Source organism: Muntiacus reevesi, chromosome 2, assembly GCF_963930625.1.
Source record: "Muntiacus reevesi chromosome 2, mMunRee1.1, whole genome shotgun sequence".
In the NCBI taxonomy this organism is placed as follows: Eukaryota; Metazoa; Chordata; class Mammalia; order Artiodactyla; family Cervidae; genus Muntiacus; species Muntiacus reevesi.
Window position 1 is genome coordinate 41,814,189 of NC_089250.1, and position 21,875 is coordinate 41,836,063.

The window sequence follows — 21,875 nt, forward strand, 5'->3', positions numbered from 1 at the left end:
GTTTGCACACGAACAAATATTTTGCACTCGAACCCACGTTCGTCCAGAAAAGCCCGAGGCGGCGACCGCGGAGTCGGACGCAGGTAGCCGCGGCGTGGCGCTGGCCCGGGGCCCGTCCTGGAGCCGCGCCGGCGGGGCGGGGAACTACAACTCCCGGCGCTAAGCCACCTCTGCCGGACGCGCTGCGACGCCGAACGGCCCCGCCCAGCGGGCGGCGCGTTCCCGGCCCAGGTTCCCGCGGCGGTGCGAGTGGCGGAGCCGCGGACTGGGGCGCGGGAGCCGGTGTCATGGAGCCCCGCGCCTCGGACGGTAGCTTCCTGGGCGACGTGGGTACGTGTGAGGCGCTGGGGGCGCGGGGCCGGCTCCGGGGACCGAGAGCTGCATCTGGTGATATTCGCCCCCAGCGGGGACGCGTCCTGCTTTGAGGGGTGGCCAGGGGCGTCTGGCCGGGACTGGGTCGGTTGGGAGGGCCGTGCCCTTAAAGGAGCAGCTTCGGGGGTCCCGTGCAGCTCAAACGCGGTTTCTGCGTCCCGCTCCAGGTTCCCCCGTCGGCCCGCGCGTTGCAGCGCTGGTCATCCTTGTGACTTCAGAACCGCAGACGTAAACCACCGCCCCCCCCTCCCCGCTTCCCGAGCGCCCAGCAACCTGGGGAGGATGCGGGGCTGTGCGCGGTCACTGCCAGATTCCGAGGAGAACCTAGGAAGTGCCCGCGGGGGACCACTGGTAGGGCAGCCGTGGTACCAGGGTTGGAGCAGACTGCCTTCCAGGCACCCAGTGGGAGGGTCGTGCGCGGGGTCGTTAGCATCCTACGGAGACACCCAGGAATCCGATCAGGAAGGAGCGTGTGCCCGTGTCGCACTGTGTGAGACTTGCGACCTTGATTCTTGGTTGAGCCTTCCCTAGAATAAAATGGATGCGAGGGCAAAGGGCCATTCTCAGGGGAAGCAAGCCTCCCTACCTACCGAGTAATTCTAGGGCAAATGACATGAGCAGTGAAAACACTTTGAAAGCCTGGAAAGAAAAAATCTATACAGTCCTTTTATGCTCATAAAAAATGTAGTGCGAATAAAAGAAGTCTTAAGAGTAAATTTAGCTTAAGAGGAATTGCAGTCCTAACAAAGCAAAGATATTTTAATGATGTTGCAAAACAGCCACCTTCAGCAAGACCAAAGTCATTTAATAAGCATCTCTGTTTTTACTTGGCATTTTCATCCTAGGCAAGCACGGGACTTTGACCCTGCCAGTGTGAGCTGTGTTTGGTTGGTTCAATGAAACAGGCAATGAACAGCTGACCACGGACACCTATTTAAACACAATTTAGTATTTTTGTTCATGTACAAGGTTCAGTGGCTTCCCTGGTGGCTCAGTGGTAAAGAATTCTCCTGCAATGTAGGAAATGTAGGTTCCATCCCTGGGTGGGGAAGATACCCTGGAGGAGGAAATGGCAATCAGTTCCAGTATTTCCTGGAAAATTCTGTGTACAGAGGAACCTGGTGGGCTACAGTCCATTGGGTCACAAGAGTCAGGAATGACTTAGTGACCAAACAACAGTAACAAGGTTCAATAGCACTGCATCATGCCTGGGTATGTTTTTTGTACAGTTTAAGGAATGTATCTTTAGAGGATAATCAACTCTGAATATTCATTGGAAGGACTGATGCTGAAACTCCAATATTTTGGCCACCTGATAGGAAAACCCAACTCATTGGAAAAGACCCTGTTGCTGGGAAAGATTGAGGGCAGGAGCAGAACAGGGGCAACAGAGGATGAGATGGGTAGACAGAATCACTGATGCTGTGGACATGAATTTGAGGAAACTCTGGGAGACAGTAAAGGGCAGGGAAGACTGGCATGCTGCAGTCCATGTGGCCGCAAAGAGTCAGACATGACTGAATGACTGAACAGCAACATTCTAAACTAATGGAGGATGCACAGTTTCTGGGGTTCATGGCTACTTTTGACTTCGCCATGGTTTTATGTCATGTATTTCTTCCAAAATACATTTCATCCTGCTGACATTTTTATTCTCAACACAAATGAATAAACTCAATGTGTTGAATCCAAAACAGCACTACCATCCCATTAGAAGCAGAGGACCATCGTAGGAACTTAAACTCATGTTAATATTCTGATCTCAAATTCTGTGTGTGTGGTATACTCTAACCAAACCATGTAGCTTTAATATAACACTTTAACACTTCACAGAGGTAAAGGCAGCAGTCCTATAATATGGGCTTACCAATACGGTAAGAACCAAGAATTTAGGGCCAGTCCCATCATAAAGTGAATCCAGTCTTTGTTCCTTAGCAAATGTAATTCACATCACTGTCTGTTTGCAAAGTTGAAAAAGTGACTCCTGATTTCAGCATCTGTACTCATGGGCTTCTGACTTGGAAGCTAGAGGCTGGCAGAAGATGAAAGGATTCTTCGCTTATCCTCAGCCTCTGGGGTGTTGGGAAGATGGCATGGAGAGAGAAAGGGGGAGGCAGCCCTGGGACCAAAACACCCTGGGACCACAGTGAGAGCCACTGAGCTGCTCGGCTGTGTGCCGGGCACTGACTATGAGCCCTGCAATGGCTGCAGGACACTCATCATTATCCATAAGTTAGAGGTGAAACTGAGTTCGCACAGCCAGGAAGTCGAAAAGTTGAGGTTTTTGTTTTTTTTTTTTTTTTTATTTGGCTGAGCTGGGTCTTAGTGGTGGCAAGCAGATTCTTCAGTTGCAGCATGTGTGGTCTAGTTCCCTGACCAGGGATTGAACCCGGGACCCACTGCATTAGGAACACACAGAGTCTTAGCCACTGGACCACCAAGAGAGTCCACAAAGCTGAGGTTTTAATGCAAGCAGTTCTTTTTGGTTTTGCCTGTTTTATGTTACAAGGCTCATGTCTCTTTTGTCAGATAAGATCATCTGTAATTGATGTGTAGTTCTGGGTGGGTTTGTGACTGGGATGGATGCATGTTGTCCGCTGAGGGTTCTCAGGGGGCTGGGGAGCACCTTTACCATCCATCATCTCTGCATGATGTAACTTTCAGGCTCTGAGAAACATCTTTGCCTCCGGGTGTCCACAATCAGGATGGGAGGTCAATCTGCTTCCCCATTCAAGTCTCCAAGTTCACCCTTCTGTTGAGTCTGCAGAATCCGATGGGTTTTGTTTGTTCTCTCTCTCTTTTTTTTTGGCCTTGCTGGATGGCTGTGGGATTCTAGTTTCCCAGTCAGGGGTTGAACCCGGGGCCCTGGTAGTGAGAACACTGAGACCTAGCTACTGGACTGCCAGGGAATTCCGGGATTTCATTTTCTAAAATTAGAATTGTAGTGAAAATACTTTAAGAGATCTAGATAATCCGTGCCCTGGCTGGGAGATCAACTTCCTTGAAAATCTTCTCAAATTGTGCGTCTTATTTCTGCCTTAGAGAAAGCTGCATTCTAGAAGTGTCTAGTTAGTGGAGAATCCTCTGGGCCATGCATTACACTACTAATATAAATGTTTGAAGGAAATTAGGTTGATTTTAATACCAGTTGGTATTCTGGGCATTCACTGTGGCCAGGAGTGGCTGCCAACTACAGCAGTACAAAGGAGTTTTGATTTTTTGGTATAACCGTCCTCCCCAGCTCACACCCCTGAGTCCTAAGCACTGTAGGGGAGGGATTGGGGCGGCAGATTATTGGATGAGCGGTCAGGAAGGTTGTGGAGGGAGGGCAAGGGTCTGATTCCAGCGTTTCTCATAAAATGTGTTTATGAAGCTCTTTCCCTGAGCACTTGTCTCATGCATCCAACCTGGGCTGGTGGTCACTTTCACCCTTGATAGTATACTTGTTTCAATGCTCTTCTCTCAGAGACAAGTGCTCGGAGCTGGTGCACTGGGAAGACCCAGAGGGATGGGATGGGGAGGGAGGCGGGAGGGGGAATCGGGATGGGGAACACATGTAAATCCATGGCTGATTCATGTCAATGTATGGCAAAAACCACTACAATATTGTAAAGTAATTAGCCTCCAACTAATAAAAATAAATGGAAAATAAATAAATAAATAAAAAGAAAAGAAGCTCTTCCCCTCCTTTGCCCTGGCTGTCTTCCACTGCTTCTGTAACCTCTTCCCACTTGTCTCTTTTGCTTTCACTTTTTCGCTTTCACTTTCATTTTCCCTCTTAACTAAGCTTTGTCTTGTTCTTGTAGGAAGGTAAACCTTTTCGCTTTAAAATTTTTACCCAATTTAACACATTATAAAAACCATGAGGTATGCCACTTGACCTCAAGTTTACCAACAAACAATATTGGGGTACTGATAATGAAAACACTGAAAAAAGACCTTGCTCAAAAAATCTCTTCAAAAGTAACAAAACTCTCAGCCCCAAGTGCTCAGTAAAGGTTTCTATTAATACATATGAAAATGAAGATTTCTGTCTTCCCTTAGAGTCAAGGTGACTGGTAGTTTCCAGCACTGCTGCTGCTGCTACTGCTGTCACTTCAGTCATGTCCGACTCTGTGCGACCCCATCCCTGAAATTCTCCAGGCAAGAACACTGTAGTGGGTTGCCATTTCCTTCTCCAATGCATAAGAGTGAAAGTGAAGTTCTCAGTCATGTCCGACTCTTCGTGACCCCACGAACTGCAGCCTACCAGGCTCCTCGGTCCATGGGATTTTCCAGGCAAGGGTACTGGAGTGGGGTGCCATTGCCTTCTCCAAGTTTCAAGCACACTAACCTTGAATTCGGACAGCTCTGTAAGATGCGTGGTCGTAATCAAGCATTTAATAAGCACCACCTGTGCCCAGCTATTTGCATGCATGTGTCTTTGGTCCCCAAGGCATCTCACAGAGAGGTTTACCATTCTCAGATGGTGGTCTCTCTGTCCTTCTGGGTCTTTGGCCCTATTTTGTTTTTTCACTCCTTTACTATTAGATGGGTGGGTACACTTTGCCATGATTTCTAGGTCCTTTCAGCTCTTCAATTCATCTTTTCCTTGTACCCACAAATCCTTGGCCTTCTGGGATTTTGGGGGACAAGTCACTGGGGACCCCTGACTTTCCGGAGAGCCCACTGAGAGCAGACCTCGGAACACCAGCTCCGCTGTGGCTTCAGTGACTGCTCACCCTGGCTATATCCCCATAAAGGTGCCCTGCAGCTGTGCATGGGGTAAGGGAAAGCTTACCTGTCATCATTTCAAGAATATTTACTGGGGTATTTGGGGAGAAGGTTTATTTCAATCTCTGCAGTGAGGGTCCCAGGCTACCCTTCATGACAGACCTGGAGCCAGATTATAGCCCAAGTGACACTGAAGGGTGCCTGGTGGATGCTGAGCAGTTGGATCCGCTTGTGATGGAGGTATTCTCTGTGGTCTTGGGAAAACAGTCTTTGTTAGAATGAAGCTGCTGCGTGGAGGGGCTGCCTGGCTGGGGAGGAGTGGTCAGAGTCAGAGTCAGGGCCAGCACAGGGGCCGGGCTCTGGACTCCGGACAGTTGGGTAGGGCCGATGGGAGCTCTGCTCTGCATGCGGGCCAGAGGCCTGGCAGGCCGTGCCTGCTGGAGGGACAGGCTCTCGGGGAGGACTGGTGGGCCCATGGCTGAGAGCTGCTGTTTGGGCTCAAAGAGCTGGATTCTGGGCTCCGGATGACTAAGCGGGATACTGGTAAATTGGCTCTCTGGAGAAAAAGAAAAACATAAAACAAACAAAACGAAAAGCCTATTCTAATTTGCTGCTTCCTCTGGTGTAAATATTCACTCATGCTGACTCCAGCTTCCAGAGGCTTCCGCCCGGCCAGATTGCTGGCTATTTGAGCGGAGGATCTCGAACACCCACCCCTGGGCAGTGTGTAGAGGAGGCAGGCGGTGTCTTCCGGGGACTGTGGTCTTGGCTCTCTTGCAACAGACTCCCGTCTGACTGATGCTCTGGCACATGGCATGACTGGAGTGGGCAAGGTCACAGGTGTGGCCCAGATCAGTGTCCGGGCTGGGCGGGCCTGTGATGGGCCGGTCGAGGGGTCTACTCTGGCAGTGGGAGACCGACCCAGCTACAGTGGGGGAAGTTCAGTCTGGCAAGTAGAACAGGCTCTTGGAGAGAATGTGTTTGTTTGATACCTGTTTGTCAGGTGTGGTGATGGAATGGGAGGTGGGCAACTGAGGTCCTACCATGAAGATGCTTGTGGATGGGGAGGAGGGGAGTCAGGTGCAGGTGTGTGTACAGGGAGGGTGCCTACAGGAGGGCACGGGTGGGGGGCTGCATGCTGGAAGGCTCCCTCAAGGAGCTGAGACCCAGCCTCAGTGGGGAGCAGTGGGGCTGAGTGGGAGAGAGCACACCTGGACCATCCATCACAGGACCCTCCGTCAGCTACCTGGGGCTCCGTGCGATTGGCAACAAGGGTGTATGTGTGCGGGTGCTGAGATGAGAGGATGTGAGGGGGTGGGAGGAGCCTGGGAAAAGGGGCTGGGACTCCATCCTGGAGGGTCTGTATTCCTAGCCTGCAAAGGCATGTGGATTATGTGGATTATTCCAGAGACAAGAGCAAGGGTCTGAAGCAGTCCCCGCCATGACCTGCTGATGACTTAGCTGCTAATGCTAAGTGGGGAGTGCTAAGTGGGAAGTGGGGAGGGGAAGGCCAGAGACGGTGTGATAGGTGGGAGGGGTTGATGGGAATGGGGAGCCAGGAGACTGATTATGTGGTAGGGCTGGGATTCAGGGGAAGTTTCATTCCCAGAGGGAGGGTCTCAGGTTTCCAGGGCGGCCCCTCTCCAGTACTTTGGCCACCTGATGCGAAGAAACGATTCATTGGAAAAGACCCTGATGCTGGGAAAGATTGAAGGCGGGAGGCGAAGGGGACAACAGAGGGTGAGATGGTTGGATGGCATCACTGATGTGATGGACATGAGTTTGAGCAAGCTCCGGGAGTTGGTGATGGACAGGGAGGCCTGGCGAGCTGCAGTCCATGGGGTCGCAAAGAGTTGGATACGACTGAGCAACTGAACTGACTGACTGACCCTCTCCCAGGGGAGTGTTCCAGGGGTGGGGGCACCCCGTCATATGTGGGGTCCAGGCACAGGGCTGGAAACAGCCTGAGCTCAGTGGGTCCACTAGCATGGTGTCTTCCTGCCTCTCTTCCCTGCAGGCTCTTTGCTTTAAGGTTGATGAGTATATTCCGACCCTCCCAACCTTCTCACTGTGGTGAGGGAGGGCATGCAGTGATGGAGGGGGAGGGGTGGGGGCCACCGAGCTTCCCATTGCCGGCCAGTGCACCTTCTTGCAGCTGCACCTCCTTTCATCCACAAGGCACCCCGTGTTCTTTTTCTCTGGGGTGGCTCTCCCCTCCCATTTGCTTCCAGGGGTCTTCAGAGACCACTGAAACTACCACTTCCCCCCGGCTCCCCCTTGCTGTAAAGCTGTCCCCTCTTGATGACACCCTGTGGTTGGTACCAGCTGTGGTTAACACCTCCCCCACCGCTGGGGCCTCCTCCATCTTTGTTACTCCCTTAAAAAAGAATTTTTAAATTTTCACTCTGGCTAAAAAAACCCATAGAAATGGTGAAGATGGTCAGTTTTCACTGTGCAGTTCAGTAGCATGAACTACATGCACATTTTGGTATAACAAGAGTTCTAGAATTTTTCATCTTTTAGCATGGAAACTCTGCACCTGTTCATCTCCCCATTGCTCCCCTTCCCCTTGCCCCCGGCAGCCACTATTCTATTTTCTGTCTCTATGACTTTGACTCTGGGAACCTCGTGTAAGTGGAATCATATGGTATTTGTCTTTTTGTGACTTGCTTATTTCACTGAGCATCATGTCCTAGAGGTTCATTTATGTTGCAGCCTGTGTCAGCATCTCTTTCCTTTTTAAGGCTGAGTAATATTCCATGGTATGTATATATCATAGCTTCTTTATCCATTCATCCGTCCATGGGCACTTGGGCACTTTCTGTATCATGCTATTGTAAATGATGCTGCAGTGAATGTGGGTATTTATATCTTATCAAGTTAGTGTTTGTAGTTTCTTTGGGTAAAAATGACTGGATTGTCTGGTAGTTCTGTTTTAATTTCTGAGGAACCGCAGTACTCCTGTCCAAAGTGCCTGCACCACTTTGCTTTCCCACCAACAGCACACAAAGGTTCCAATTTCTCCATGTCTTTGCCAACATCTATTTTCTGTTCTTTTGATAGTAGCCATCCTAATGGGCGTGAGGTGGTATCTCATTGTGGTTTTGATTTGCATCTCTGATGATTGGTGGTGAGCATCTTTTCATGCGCCTGTTGACCATCTGTATATCTTCTTTGGAGAAATATCTCAGTCCTTTGTTACTTTTTTTAACAGGTTATTTATGTTGTTGAGTTGTAGGCATTCTTTATTCTGATATATACAGTCCCGCTTCCCATCGGTGCCTTTCACTGTTGACTGTGGCCCCCAAGACACATAAATTCTCTCCTTTGTAATCATATCTGCTGCTTCTGATCTCTGCCCTCAGCTGCTGCTAAGACAAATGTAGCCGTTGTTTATTCATTAGAAAATATGGTTCCTAGTAAGTTGCACTTCCTCTGTAGACTGGTCAGAAAGAGATACAGTTAGATTTTCTTTAAAAAATTTTATATCCAGGCTTTATAATTCATATTAGTAATTCCTCCCATTCATTCATCCCTTATTCACTCAGCAAGTAAGTCATGTGAGGGCCTTTGTGGGGCCTCACACTGTGCCAAGCCCTGGGAATAGAGCTAGCAGGTGATGCCCGGCAGGCTGGCCATAGCCCCACCTCCTCTGTGATGCCTTCCCGACAGGCCCTGGACACTCTCGACATGGGTCATCTTGCTTCTAAGTTTCTGTAGCTTGACCTGTTTCTTCAGTACTGCAGTCATCCTGTGGTTTTGAATTGGTTGTCCACCCCCTGCCCATGACGGTGAACTGCTTGCTCACTGTCATGTCCTTCCATCTTTGTGCTCCATGGTGGGGGAGGCCGTGTCTACCTGCACTGGCTGCACTGTGGATGCTCGGGTCTCCCCTGCACCCATCTTCCTGAGCTGCACTTTCCTCCTTCCTGCAAAACCCAGGGCCCTGTAAAACCCTGCTCTTCTCTTCTGGGGGTTGCAGCTGCTCAATCTGCTCCCCCAAGATTGACCTGAAAGTGATCACAGCCACTTTCCACTACCTACCCCCTCCAAAGACAGGCATTCGGGTGGCCACTCATTCCAACTGGGAGACCTACTGGGGTCTATTTCCGGGGACAGTAAGTACAAAGTGCCCCAAGCTTGGATTCTGCATTTGTGGGGCTCACATCTCCTGAGGCCTCTCTCCTGTGCTTGCAGATGCCTGCCTTCTTGCTATGTCCTCATGTGGTCTTTGCTTCATTCACCCAGATCCCTGGTATCTGTGTGTCTTAACGTCCTTTTTTTTCTAAGGGCACCACTCACACTGGATTAGGGCCCACACTAATAAGCTTGCTTTAATTTAATGACTTCTATAATTATGTCTCCAAATACCATCACATTCTGAGGCGTTGGAAGTTAGGGCTTCAACATATGGATTTGGGGGACACAGTTCAGTCCATAACAAACTGTATGCCAACAAATTAGATAACATAGATGAAGTACACAAGTTCCTAAAAAGAGGCAAACTTCAAACTACCAAAACTGACTCGAAAAAAAAAAATTCTAAATAAAAAACTTAAAGAAAGCCCAGACCCAGATGTCTTCACAGATGAATTTTCCTAATATTTAAAGATTTAATACCAGTTCTTCATAAACTCTTCCAAAGTTTAAAGGGGAGAATACTTCCCAATTCATTCTCTGAGGCCAGTATTACTTTGACCCCAAAACCAGACAAATACATCAATCACAAGAAAAGTGACTCTTATGAACATAGACCCTCAAATCCTCAAAATTACGTGTGAACCAACTCTATGATATAACAAGATTATACACCATGACCAAGTGGAATTTATCCCAAGAACAAACACATGGTTGGTTGAACATCAAAAATCAATTAATGTATTACACCATTTTGATATAATTAAGAAGAAATAGCCAGCATGATCATTGCCATAGATCCAGATAAAGTACTTTACAAATCCCAACACCCTCTCATGATAAAAACACTCAAAAAACTAGAAACAGAAGAGAATATCCTTGACCTGATAAAGGACATCCATGAAAACCCACAGCTCATGTGATGCTTTGAGGTGAAGGATAAAGCTATTTTTGGCCGCACTGCACAGCATGCTGGATCTTAGTTTCCCAAACAGGGATCAAACCTACATCCTCTACAGTTGAAGCATGGAGTCTTCATGGAGGACAAAGATTTTGCCCCAGGACCAGGGACAAGGCAGGAGGGTGTCTTTTGGTACTTCTGTTCAATGTGCAGCTGCACATTCAAGCCAAAGCAATTAGGCAAGAAAAAGAAAAGGCATCCAGATTAGAGAGGGAGAAGCAAAGCTACCTCTGAATGCAGATGACGTGATTTACTGTAGTAAATCCTGAGGAATCTTATAAAACTGAATAAAAAGAAGTCCTTGCTTTGAAGGCCCTCCCAGGCAAGGACAGGGGAAATATAAATGCCATGTTATGAGTATATAGGTGCGAGGGTTGTGGAAGATGTATTTCCTGGAGAAGGAGATATTTCAATTGGGTCCACGTGGACAGTATAACATCTAAACTAAGGAGACTGCAGAATGGATGGCTGGGGTGGGGGCAAAGGTGGGCTTCTCCAGCAGAGAGAATGTATGCAGAGACACAGGTGTGCCAGGGCAGGGAACCACGATGAACCAGCAGTGTGGCTGGAGAACAGGCTTGTGGGGGGCAGTGGTAGGAGAGGGGTCAAGGAGGTGCCTCCCCAAAGACTTGGACTCTGCCCCCAGGCAGTGGGGATCACTCAAGGATTTTGAATAGGGGTGTCTGGACCAATTACACTTTCATGTATACAGTGGCTTAGGTTTCATAAAGGGTCCTGGGGTCATACATGTGTTCATTTGACCTGGACAGAAGTGGCATGGTCTTAGCATTACCTGTTTTCCTTTCCAGGTTTCTGGGTGGAGCGCACCCCTGTGCATGAGGCGGCCCAGCGGGGGGAGACCCGACAGCTGCAGCAACTGATTGAGAGTGGGGCCTGCGTCAATCAGGTCACAGTGGACTCCATCACGCCCCTGCACGCAGCCAGTCTGCAGGGCCAGGTGCAGTGCGTGCAGCTGCTGCTGGCTGCTGGGGCCCAGGTAAGCCACCCTGTAGTACAGACCCCCACCCCCATCCCTGGAATGGCAGGACAAGCTCTAGAGGAAAAGAGGCTTGGGAATAGTGTTCTGTGTGCTGTGAGCACACAGAAAGAAAGGAAACCACTGCAGGAGGCTGAGAAGGAAAGGAAGGAGGAAACCAGAGTGGGCTGTAAAGGGGGCCGATCTGTATGGCAGCCACACCCTGAGGACCGGTGAGGAAGCCTGTGGACTGGCTGTTGGGAGGTCACTGCAGATTTGGCTCTGCAGATGGGCCAGGCTGTGCACCTCTCAGAGGCCAGCTGCCTATGGGGCTGGTGGGGCCTTGGCTGCAGGAGCCGTTTGGGTGCAGAGAGCAGGATGATTACATGGGTTGCTGGCAAACCAGCTCTGGAAAGGCCAGGTAGAAAGGAACAAGAGCAAGACTGACTCACTGCTTTCCCTAGTTAAGGACTCACAGCCGTACCAGGCATCGGGCTGGCAGAATTGCTGGGTCTTTACCAGCAGGCTGGCAGGCTGGTAGGAGCTGGCTTGGCTCCCACGGGACAGGGATGGGGGGAGGTGAGGAAGAAGGGAAGGCTGTGCACTGCTCACTCTTCCCAGAATTTGGCTATGACAGCAGTTCCAGAGGAAATGGAACAAGCTTCAGCGTGAATCCAAATAACAGCTGAATTTGGACAAATTCTAAGCGGAATCTGCCAGTTTGGGGAGTTGCCTTTTCCTGCTCTGTGATTTTCCAGCTAGAAGAGGCACAGTTAGACAGTTTTGGGCACTCCTCCTAGATGGGGCTCAAATTAAAGCCGGTTTTCCTACCCTGCCTGTGCTAATGAGGTGTTAGGGTGGTGGAGGGAATGAGGCTGAGTTGAAAGAAAAGCCCTAAATCGCTTGCTGGCTGTACTTAGGCGCCTGTAGGCACGCCCTGCGGTCTGTCTGTGAACGCACTCGCCTGGTATGGTGCCTCAGCACGTAATGGTGTTCTTCACTCAGTCGTGTCCAACTTTTTTTGACCCCATGGACTGTAGCCTGTCAGGCTCCTCCGTACATGGGATTCTCCAGGAATACTAGGGTGGGTTGCCATTCCCTTCTCCAGGGGACTTTCCCAACTCAGGGATTGAACTCGGGTCTCTTGCATTACAGGCAGACTCTTGACCTTCTGAGCCACTAGGGAAGATATGTAATAGAAAACCTAAGGACTTAGGAGAACCACGCAGTGTCTTTGCAGAGATGAACATGCATCAGAGCGTGAGTGGCCGGCACCCTCTCCTCCACCCTCTGACACTTGTTACCCTCCCTCCAGGTGGATGCCCGCAACATTGACGGCAGCACCCCACTCTGTGATGCCTGTGCCTCGGGCAGTGTCGAGTGCGTGAAGCTCCTGCTCTCCTACGGGGCCAAGGTCAACCCGCCCCTGTACACAGCGTCCCCGCTGCACGAGGCCTGCATGAGCGGTGAGTTGGCAGAGGCCTAGATGCCAGGGAGGCTGTCGGATGGCTGGTGAAGCCATGGAGTCCGGTGATGCAGTGCTTTTCCTCCTGGAGATGCAGTGCTCGCCCGGACTGAAGGCCGGGTTCTATCCAGTCAGCACCTGTCAGATGCTCACCCGGGAGTCGGGCTCACCTAGCAGCCTCACCTAGCAGGCTGCCCTAAGAGTCCCTGATCTGGCAGGAAGAGGAGGCCCGGACACATCCTCAAGGCAGATGCTCTCTGGGGAGCTGGGTGCTGGTGGTTTTTAGCTGCCCCCGGAGAAAGGATGAATTTCAGAGGGTGGGAGGACACAGCTGCTCCAGTCTCACTGGGTCAGACACGCCCAGGAGAGGAGCTATGACAGGCAGAACTGGAAATTTAGGGGGAGACCAGAAGGCCAGAAATATTTGAGAGGATAGACTAGGCAGTTTGAATTCCACTGTTTAGAGCAAAGTTTGCACACCTGTCCTGAGCTTTGGCGGGAGCAATGCTCTGGCTCACTGCACTTGTTGGGACCTGGGCTCTTCTATGGCTCCCCTGTCTCTGCTGCTTGCACCCCGAATTCCACTGCCAGGTCACCTTTGTCAATGGGGACCACTTCAGGCAGCTCTGAAGGTTTTTGAGCGGATGCTGAATGCTAGGAACACATTTTTGAAAGATTCGTTTAGCAGCCATCCATCCATGCACAGCATGGGGAAGAGAAGTTTTTTTTATTCCTTCACTCATCTTAGGTTCACTGGCAGGCTCCTGCCAACAAGAAGGACAAGGGACAAGGGACGGATTAAGAAGAGAAAACCAAGCAGAAGTTAGTGTGTGCATTGCACATACACACAGGAGAGCTCAGACAGAGGGTGGTTAGATTTGATGTGGGGGAGAGGACAGCCTAAGGTCCAGGTCAACTCAGGGTGAGGAGGAGACTGGCTGGGGAGTGGAGAGGACCTGGTCATGGGGGACGAGTCCACATGAAAATGGCCACAGCCTGGTGGTGGAGATGGAGCAGGCGTGATCAAGAAATGAGAGAGGATGGAGTCTGGGATGGATGGAGCCCGACCTAACCTCAACCCCAAACTTGAGTTAAAGATGCTGGAGAAAAGCCAGGAAAGAGGCCAGAAAGGCGTCAGCTGGGAGGGGGCAGGGAACCCTGCGGTAGGAAAGTTTAGGGAAGTTCATCCAGGCAGCTTGGCGTTTCAGATACAGCTTGGGGAGCAACCAAAGGTGGGGAGACCCTTCTCTCCACGGAGGTGGGGAGCTTTGCATCCACAGCTGGTGACCCAAACTTTGTGTTCTCCCAGCACTGGGTACAGGTCCCCGCGGCTCTCCCTTTGTCCCCTTGCCTGGCGGGCTTTGGGGGATGGCGTTGAGCTCCCCAGGGAAGGACGCCCACCCCGTGCTCCCGTGGGTTGCTGCCCGCCTCCCCTGTCTCCTGCTGCCGCCAAGCTTGCTCCAGCCACGCTTGTTACTTCAAATACACACGGCTTTTTCCTCCGTGTGATCATGAGGCTTTCTCCTCTGCCTCTGTTTCTTTTAAGGAAGTTCCGAGTGTGTGAGGCTTCTAATCGACGTTGGGGCCAACCTGGAAGCGCACGACTGCCACTTTGGGACCCCTCTGCACGTTGCCTGCGCCCGCGAGCATCTGGACTGTGTCAAAGTGCTGCTCAATGCGGGTTTGTAGTCTTTGTGACCCGCCCCCCACCCCCACCCCCACCCCGCCAACCCCGCCTCCCACCACCAACCCCTCCACCCCAGCCCCCGGCTCGGCTCAGCGCAGCCGCGTTTCCACCTGCGCCGCCAGCTGCCACAGAGCGTTGACTGCGATTCTGGGGAGGGGCTGCTGCTTTCGTGTCCGTGTTCCTTGGCGATCTTTGACCCCACTCCCGACCCCCCGCAGGGGCCAACGTGAATGCGGCGAAGCTCCATGAGACGGCTCTGCACCACGCGGCCAAGGTGAAGAACGTGGACCTCATCGAGATGCTCATCCAGTTTGGGGGCAACATCTACGCGCGCGACAACCGGGGGCGGAAGCCGTCGGACTACACGTGGGCCAGCAGCGCCCCCGCCAGGTGCCTGGAGCACTATGAGAGTGAGTGTGTGCTCAGTGGCTCCTGGCGTCGCGTCTGCGCCCGCTGGGTTTGCGGGGACCGCTTGCGGGAGCCTCTGAGATTGGTCGTCCCTTTACACAGACGGATCCCTGCGATTATGCAGATACAGGCCCGGATCTTCAGCCAACAGAGGACAAACCACCAGCTAAGACAAGGCCTCATCCCTGGGGCACATTTTTAAAAGTTTACATGGAATTGCAGTCACAAGAGGCTTTCAAATACCAATTGGGGAAAAAACCCCATTGATTAAACATTTTCCCAACCTGACCCAACCAAAATCCATCATGGATTGAGAGGCAAATACCATCTACATCTGTCCAGAAAACATTTTCTAGAAGGTGTTTTCTCTTCCTGCATCCAAATAATTTAGGAGGAAGTAACTGGGAAAAGGAATGTCACCAGTAATTCATTTTCCTTTCAAAGAAGTTTTTCTTTCATAACATTTTGTAAGTTGAGAATACTCTCTTTGATTAATATATATTGATATTTTGATCAAACACTCATGGTCCTAAAGGCAGCCGTTGGGGCCAGGCTCTGCTCTGTACACATTCCTATGGCCCAACGGTCAGGGACCTCCAGGCATTTTCCTTCTTTGGCCCTGGTGTGTGTCCCTCGTGAGCTGTAGCTCCAGGCTTCATCTGCAGGCCTGTGGTCCTGACCCTTTGCCCTGTGGGTTAGCTGTTCATGGGTCCCTGTGGCTGCAGAGGGACAGAGCAGAGCCCCTGGAGCTTGGAACTGTCGGGGTGGGCAGCCAGCCTTGGCTGCCTGAACCCTTGCCCAACCCTCATCTGTCTGGAAGTTTGACAGATAAGCCTACTGGCTGCAGATTACTGCTTTGCTGATGAATCCATGTGCTCAGTTATAACATTATGGCGCCCCCACCCCCCCAAAAAATCACAAAAGCCAAAAAAAAAAAAATCCCCCAAAAGCCCAAAGCCCACAAAATGAAATCCCAGGGGCCATCAGCTGAATTCTATTTCCTGATCTTCTGTCCTGGGTCCCAGTCCCTGGCTGTCCTTCCTGGCCACCTTCCAGAGAGGGTATACAGGGTTCATCATTTTTGCAGGAAAGGGGAGGTGTCTGCAGTTCTGTCCTGGCTCTTGTTATGCTGAAGGATGCTGCTCTCCTTCCTCATGCTGACCTCACGTACATTCTGTCCCTTTCTGCAGAGACCCCTCTTAGCCTGTCTCAGCTCTGCAGGGTGAGCCTGAGGCGGGCGGCCGGCGTCAGGGGGCTGGAGAAGATCGCCAGGCTGGACATCCCTCCCCGGCTCATTGACTTCCTCTCCTACAACTGAGCTTCAGGTGCGAGGTCCAGGTGGCTGGTGACTTGGGGCTGAGGGGGGGCTCTCTGCCCTTGACGTTGGAAACTGTGCCGCTGCTGTGGAGAACAGCACCCCGAGTCCCTCCAGGCCGTCCTGTCTCGTCTTCCGTGCAGACCCTTGGAGGATGTTTCCAAGGCCCTGGGAAAGGCCCGGGGCTGGCCCTCCCTGGACTTCAGTCCGGCTTCCTCTGGCTTCCTCCTGGCTGTGCCAGTGTCTCTCTTCATGACCTTCCTCGGAGGGACTCTCAGGACAGACTCTCCAGAAGCACGGGGGGGCCAGGTAGGGCTGGGGGGCCAGGGCTCTGATTCCAATTCCACACACCTGGAAGGTACCACCCCTGATTCCTTCAACACCGGGTGGCCCTGATGTGCAAAGGAAGGAGCCTGCACTGCAGGGGGTGGGCCCCTGGGAGTGGGTCCCGGCCGGGCCTGGGACAATGCTTTGGGGACAGCCTGCCCCCTTGGGTGCTGTTTTCTGGAGCCACGGTTGGCACCTTGTGAGACCCACCTGTGCCCAGGTATGCCTATCACTCAGGGGGCTTTATACGGGTCTCAGTGGGGAAGCATCAGGCTTCCGATTCCCACAGTGTTTCTTAGGAAGTTTTTCTCCAGTCTGAGGTCTCGGCTCTTTTAAAAAGTGTATGCAGATGATGAAAACTTTTAGAAACATGCGCTGTAGCACTTAGATTTCGTTAACAAGTCTGTAAAGCAACAGGTAACAGGAAGGCGTCTTAGCACATCCTCCCTGGGATAGTGATTTCCAATGTGAAGCACCATTGGGGAACTCTTTAGAGACTGTTTTTCATTTCTACAGCTACTAAATGAATTCTTTGCCCACCCCAAGTTTTGCTAATTTCCTGAAGCTCTGCAGTTGGCGGAAGAGGTCACGTCACCCTCTGCCAGGTCAAGCATTGATTCATACATTTTTTGTGGGCACTTAAGGAACATCTGAGCTTCAGGCACTGCCTTGATGCTGTGAGCTGGACAGGAATCAGACTTGTCATCCAGTCAGGGCGAGAAAGTATTGCACAATCTGTTTTTAGTAATAGAAAGAAGCAAGTAATTCTACATTATAAACCATGAGGTGACATGACATAGTATGTTCAAACTGTATCTGTCTGCTTAAGATTCTGTATCATAATTTAAAATCTCAGGGGTTAAACTAGAGGATGTTTGTATAAGTAGTTGAGGTCTATTTGGTTTGAGGGGCAATGGAGAAAGTACCCCTTGTAAACTCTCTTGTGGATCAGGCCTCAAGCCAGTGTCCCCAGAAATGTTGACCTCACCAGGTTCCCCCGGAGAGTGTGGGGGGAAGAATGAGCCTGGTGGGTCAAGGTCATGCCAGCTGTGCTCACGATCAGGGGCTCCTCTTGGCAGGGCTCCATGGGTGGGGCCCACACGTGGTGGAAAATTCTGTGCTGGCAGCCGTGGGTATTTTCAGCTCCACTGCTCAGGCTGTTAGGATGGTGCTTCCTCGTACGAGGAGATAAGAGCCGCTCCCATTTGCTGCAGGTGTAGATATGTGTTCTGGGTCAATCAGTGTATCCGTGTGCACTAATCACACACACACACAAATCACTGGGTTCTGCCCTTTCATCTTTGTAACAGGAACTTGCTTTGGTCCGTGAAAGCTGCTAATGTTTCCACATGTGGGACACCGGGGGCAGAGCCTGGTTCCCGCACTCACTGCTCAATAAAAGTGGTCGGGATGAGTCCATCCTTGTGTGTACCTGGCCCTTTTCTTATTGGGGGCGGGCAGAATCACCAGGTGGGCTTCATCCAGGGAGAGCCAGAGGGGCTGCTGTCATCTCCCCGGGGTCTCGGCCAGTCCTGGACGAGGGTCTCCCTCACCCCTCTTCCAGCCGCTCCTCTCCTGTTGCTGGTCTCCATGCCCCCGCGTGTGGGGAGACCCTGCCCAAGGGATCAGATGACTAACATTCCAGAGCTTCCTGTAGCTGCCCCCCACTTTGTTGAGACGTAACTGATGAGTATAGACCCCTCCATAGGATTGGCTGAAGACACATCTCAGCCCTCTCAGCCTGGGTCTTCCCGGCTAAAGGAGAGGGATCAAAGATCAGACTTTGATCATTGAAAGGATATGATGATCAACCACCAAATCTCATGGATGAGAATTATGAGGCCAGTTAGGCTCAGATGTTTTTATGAAGCCAAAATTCGGTGATGAGAAGTTGCCTTTTTTTTTTTTTTTTTTTTGAGAAGTTGCCTTTGAAACAATGACATGCTTCTCAAATGTTAAAGTCTTATGTATGACTGTACTTTATTGTATGTATGACTGTGGCTTTGTGGATGTGTAAACCTCTTCCCTGGTGATGCCAGTGGTAAAGAACTTGCCTGCTAATACAGGAAACATAAGAGACATGGGCTCAATCCCTGGGTCAAGAAGATTCCCTGGAGGAGGGCATGGCAACCCACTCCAGTATTCTTGCCTGGAGAATCCCATGGGCAGAGGAGTCTGGTGGGCTACAGTCCATACAGTTTCAAAGAGTTGGATATGACTGAAGCAACTTAGCACATGCATACATCTTACAACCAGGTAAACAATTCTCTTCTGACTTTGAGGTAGAACCACCTATTTCAGGAGTATTCTACTCAGAACACCTCTCAGTTTACATTTTAAAACTCAATGTGCACATAAGAGACTATAGTCAATATCCTGTGATAAACCATAATGGAAAAGAGTGTGAAAAAGAATATATATACAGACTGAGTCACTTCGCTGTACAGCAGAAATTAATACAACACTGTAAATTAACTCTACTTTAAAAAATTAAAAAAAAAAACCCAATGTGCAGCTGACAGATTTGGAGAAAATATATGCGATATAGATAACAAATGACTACTGATCAAAATATGTAAGGATATTCTATAAATCATTCAGAGGAAGATTAACAACCCCCCCCCCCCAAAAAAAAAAAAGCAGACAAAGACTATGAACAAGAGATTTACAGAAGAGGAAACCTCAAATGTCCCATGACAGGAAAGGATGGTCAATAGTGATGATGGAAATGCACATTAGTGAGTACACACTTCAATGAAATGATACTGTTAAGTACCATCATCTTAACAAAAATGAAAATGGATATTGGGCAAATGGCAATTCAGACAGCCAACTGGGGTGTAAATTGGTACGTGTGGTTTAGAAAGCTGTTAGATGGTATTGCTAAAAGTGCTTATACCACGATTGTACAGTAGCTCTACTTTCTGTTTTTTTTTTTCTTCTAGTTGCATTGTAATTGACATACAGCACTATATGAGTTTAAGGTGTACAACACACACAGTGAAATGATGAGCACCTTAGATTTACTGAACATGGATTATCTCATATAGATATGACATTAAAGAAATAGAAAATTGTTTTCCTTGTGATGAGAACTCAATTTACTTTTTAAACAACTTTATATAATACATAGCAGTGTTATCTTTATCATGTGTGTTACATCTCTAGCACTTATTTATCTTGTAACTGGAAGTTTGTCCTTTTTAAAAAAAAATTATTTTTGGCTGCACTGGGTCTTCATTGCTTTGCAAAGGCTTTTGCTATTTGCAGTGAGTTGGGGTTACTCTGGTTTCGGTTCACGGGATTCTCACTGCGGTGGCTTTTCTCATTGTGGAGCACAAGCTCTTGGCGTGTAGGCTTCAGTAGTTGCAGGGCATGGACTCAGTAGCTGTAGCTCATGGGCTCTTAGAGCACAGGCTCAGTAGCTGTGGTGCCTAGTTGCACGGTGGCATGTGGAATCTTCCTGGACCAGGGATTGAACTTGTGTCTCCTGCATTGGCAGGAGGATTCTATCCACTGCACCACCAGGGAAGTCCTAGAAGTTGTCCTTTTTTGACTACCTTCATCTGATTATGCCTTCCTCCTAGTATTTCTGTTTTGGCAAATATACCTGAAAGAACATTCACGTGTTTCATAAGCAGATGAGTGGCAATGTTTAGGGTCACAATGCATGTCAGAGTGAAAGACCTCAGCATCAGAGAAGCTGTAGAATAAGTTTGCACATTCACTTAATGCTTATGCACTGTGACTGTTAAGATGAATTAGAGTTACATCAGTTCAGTTCAGTTCAGTCGCTCAGTTGTGTCAAACTATTTGTGACCCCATGGACTGCAGATTGCCAGGCTTCCCTGTCTATCATCAACTCCCAGAGCTCACTCAAACTCATGTCCATCGAGTCGGACATGGTTTACATGGTCTACCACTAATAGATCTAAAAATTATAAAGGCCAATGGAAAAAAACTGCCAACCTTATTTAAGTATAGTATGAATCCATTTGTATAAAGTGAAATACAAGATATACTGAGCATCTAAGGATATATGTGTGTTCAGTGACATCGCAGAACCCACATGATAACCTTCAAATCTAAGCATTTGAGTTCCTTTTATTCAGGAAAACGAGCCTAAGCCTGGCTCCCATCGCAGAGCTCACTGGCCCATGTTGTGAGCAGCTGTGCTGACCACGGAGTGCCAGCAGGCTGCCTGCTTCTCCACTCTGAAGCATTGACTGTCCTTTCCATGATGGCCTGGAAAAGGCTTCCAGACCCTGCAGACTTTTTTCCCCTCCTTTCTCAGTGTGAGTACCATGTGGCATTGACACCTAAGCCCATGTTATGCTGGCATCAAAAGTCTTGTGATCTCTGGCAGCTTGAATGCAAATATGTCTTAAGTTGGTCCAATCTAAACAGGGGGCCTCCTAGAAGCCTAATGTCTCAAAACCACAAATAAAGGAGGAGAGGCCCGTGACAATCTCTCTCGCATACACACATCTCCTTCTTCATACAGACTCTGATTTTCCGGCAGCTGGTCTCCAGGTGTGCGGTTCTCATGAACCACAGACTTCAGAGAACTGGCAACAGCTCTGAGCTGGGTGTGCAAGTAGCATAGCCCTCTGCTTTCTGCACGATCCACAGAGAAATTTCCCCTTGCTTCTCAGTGTTCACCGAATCTGGAGGCTCATTCTGCTGTGGTGGAGACAGGATGCTGGATGAAAGAGACGAAGAATGTCCTCTCAGCCCTTGGTCCACTTTCTCTTTCAATCCTTCCTTCCACACATCCTTCCTTCCATCCAGCTACCCTTCTTTTAAAATTATTTTATTTTAATAAAATAATTAATTAAAATTATTTATATTTTTAATTATTATAATTATTAAAATTATTTTAATTAATAATTAAGATTATTTTGGCTGTGCTGGGTCTTCATTGCTGCGGGGGCTTCCTCTAGTTGCAGTGAGTGGGAGCTACTCTCTAGCTGTGTGTGGGCTTCTTGTTGTGGTGGCTTCTCTTGTCGTGGAGCAGAAGCTCTAGGGTGCATGGGATCAGCAGTTGTCGCTTCAGGGCTCCGTATTTGAGGTGCCTGGTCTCAGCTGCTTCATGGCCCATGGGATCTTCCCAGACCAGGGATTAAATGCATGTCTCCTGCGTTGGCAGGCAGATTCCTTACCACTGAGCCACCAAGGAAGCCCTGTTTTGTTTATTTTTTCAAACTGATTATTCTATCTTAGGTTCTCCGCTGGGCACTGAAGATACCAGTAATGCCACCAAAAGCAAAAGCTGACACCCCAAACAGAAGCACAAGTCCTGACCCCGAAGGACCTGAGTCTGTTGCTCAGGGAACAGACATAGGAAGTATATCTGGGAACAGGGGCAGGAAGGGGTCGTGAGCCCCACACGGGAAGGAGGCCCAACTTTGCTCTTAGAAGAGAAGGAGAGAGATGACCTTGACTCCGTTTCTCATGTTTTGGGTAAATAAATATTTACAATTGCATTCATTTTTCTATCCATGGTGCTGTGGA

The 21,875-nt window shown here is 49.7% G+C and overlaps 1 protein-coding gene across 4 annotated transcripts; it reads left to right on the forward strand.

Moving 5' to 3' along the window:
• Nucleotides 1–204: 204 nt before the first annotated feature.
• On the forward strand, nucleotides 205–21,674 carry ASB13 (ankyrin repeat and SOCS box containing 13). 4 transcript variants are annotated; one of them, XM_065921381.1, is made up of 7 exons: nucleotides 205–330; nucleotides 10,993–11,180; nucleotides 12,475–12,625; nucleotides 14,171–14,305; nucleotides 14,530–14,721; nucleotides 15,910–16,044; nucleotides 21,585–21,674. In XM_065921381.1, the coding sequence occupies exons 1-6, from the start codon at nucleotides 288–290 to the stop codon at nucleotides 16,035–16,037; spliced, it is 837 nt and encodes a 278-aa protein (XP_065777453.1). In that variant the 5' UTR covers nucleotides 205–287; the 3' UTR covers nucleotides 16,038–16,044; nucleotides 21,585–21,674. The 4 variants fall into 4 exon arrangements, with proteins under 4 accessions (XP_065777453.1, XP_065777451.1, XP_065777454.1 ...); XM_065921379.1 differs by lacking the exon at nucleotides 21,585–21,674 and adding an exon at nucleotides 21,017–21,152; XM_065921382.1 differs by lacking the exon at nucleotides 21,585–21,674 and adding an exon at nucleotides 20,866–20,963.
• Nucleotides 21,675–21,875: the final 201 nt, after the last annotated feature.

Coding starts and splice junctions, on each gene's coding strand:
- ASB13 (XM_065921381.1), top strand. CDS start 288: ATGGAGCCCCGCGCCTCGGACGGTAGCTTCCTGGGCGACGTGG. Junction 331..10,992: donor TAGCTTCCTGGGCGACGTGG/GTACGTGTGAGG, acceptor TTTCCTTTCCAG/GTTTCTGGGTGGAGCGCACC. Junction 11,181..12,474: donor TGCTGGCTGCTGGGGCCCAG/GTAAGCCACCCT, acceptor CCCTCCCTCCAG/GTGGATGCCCGCAACATTGA.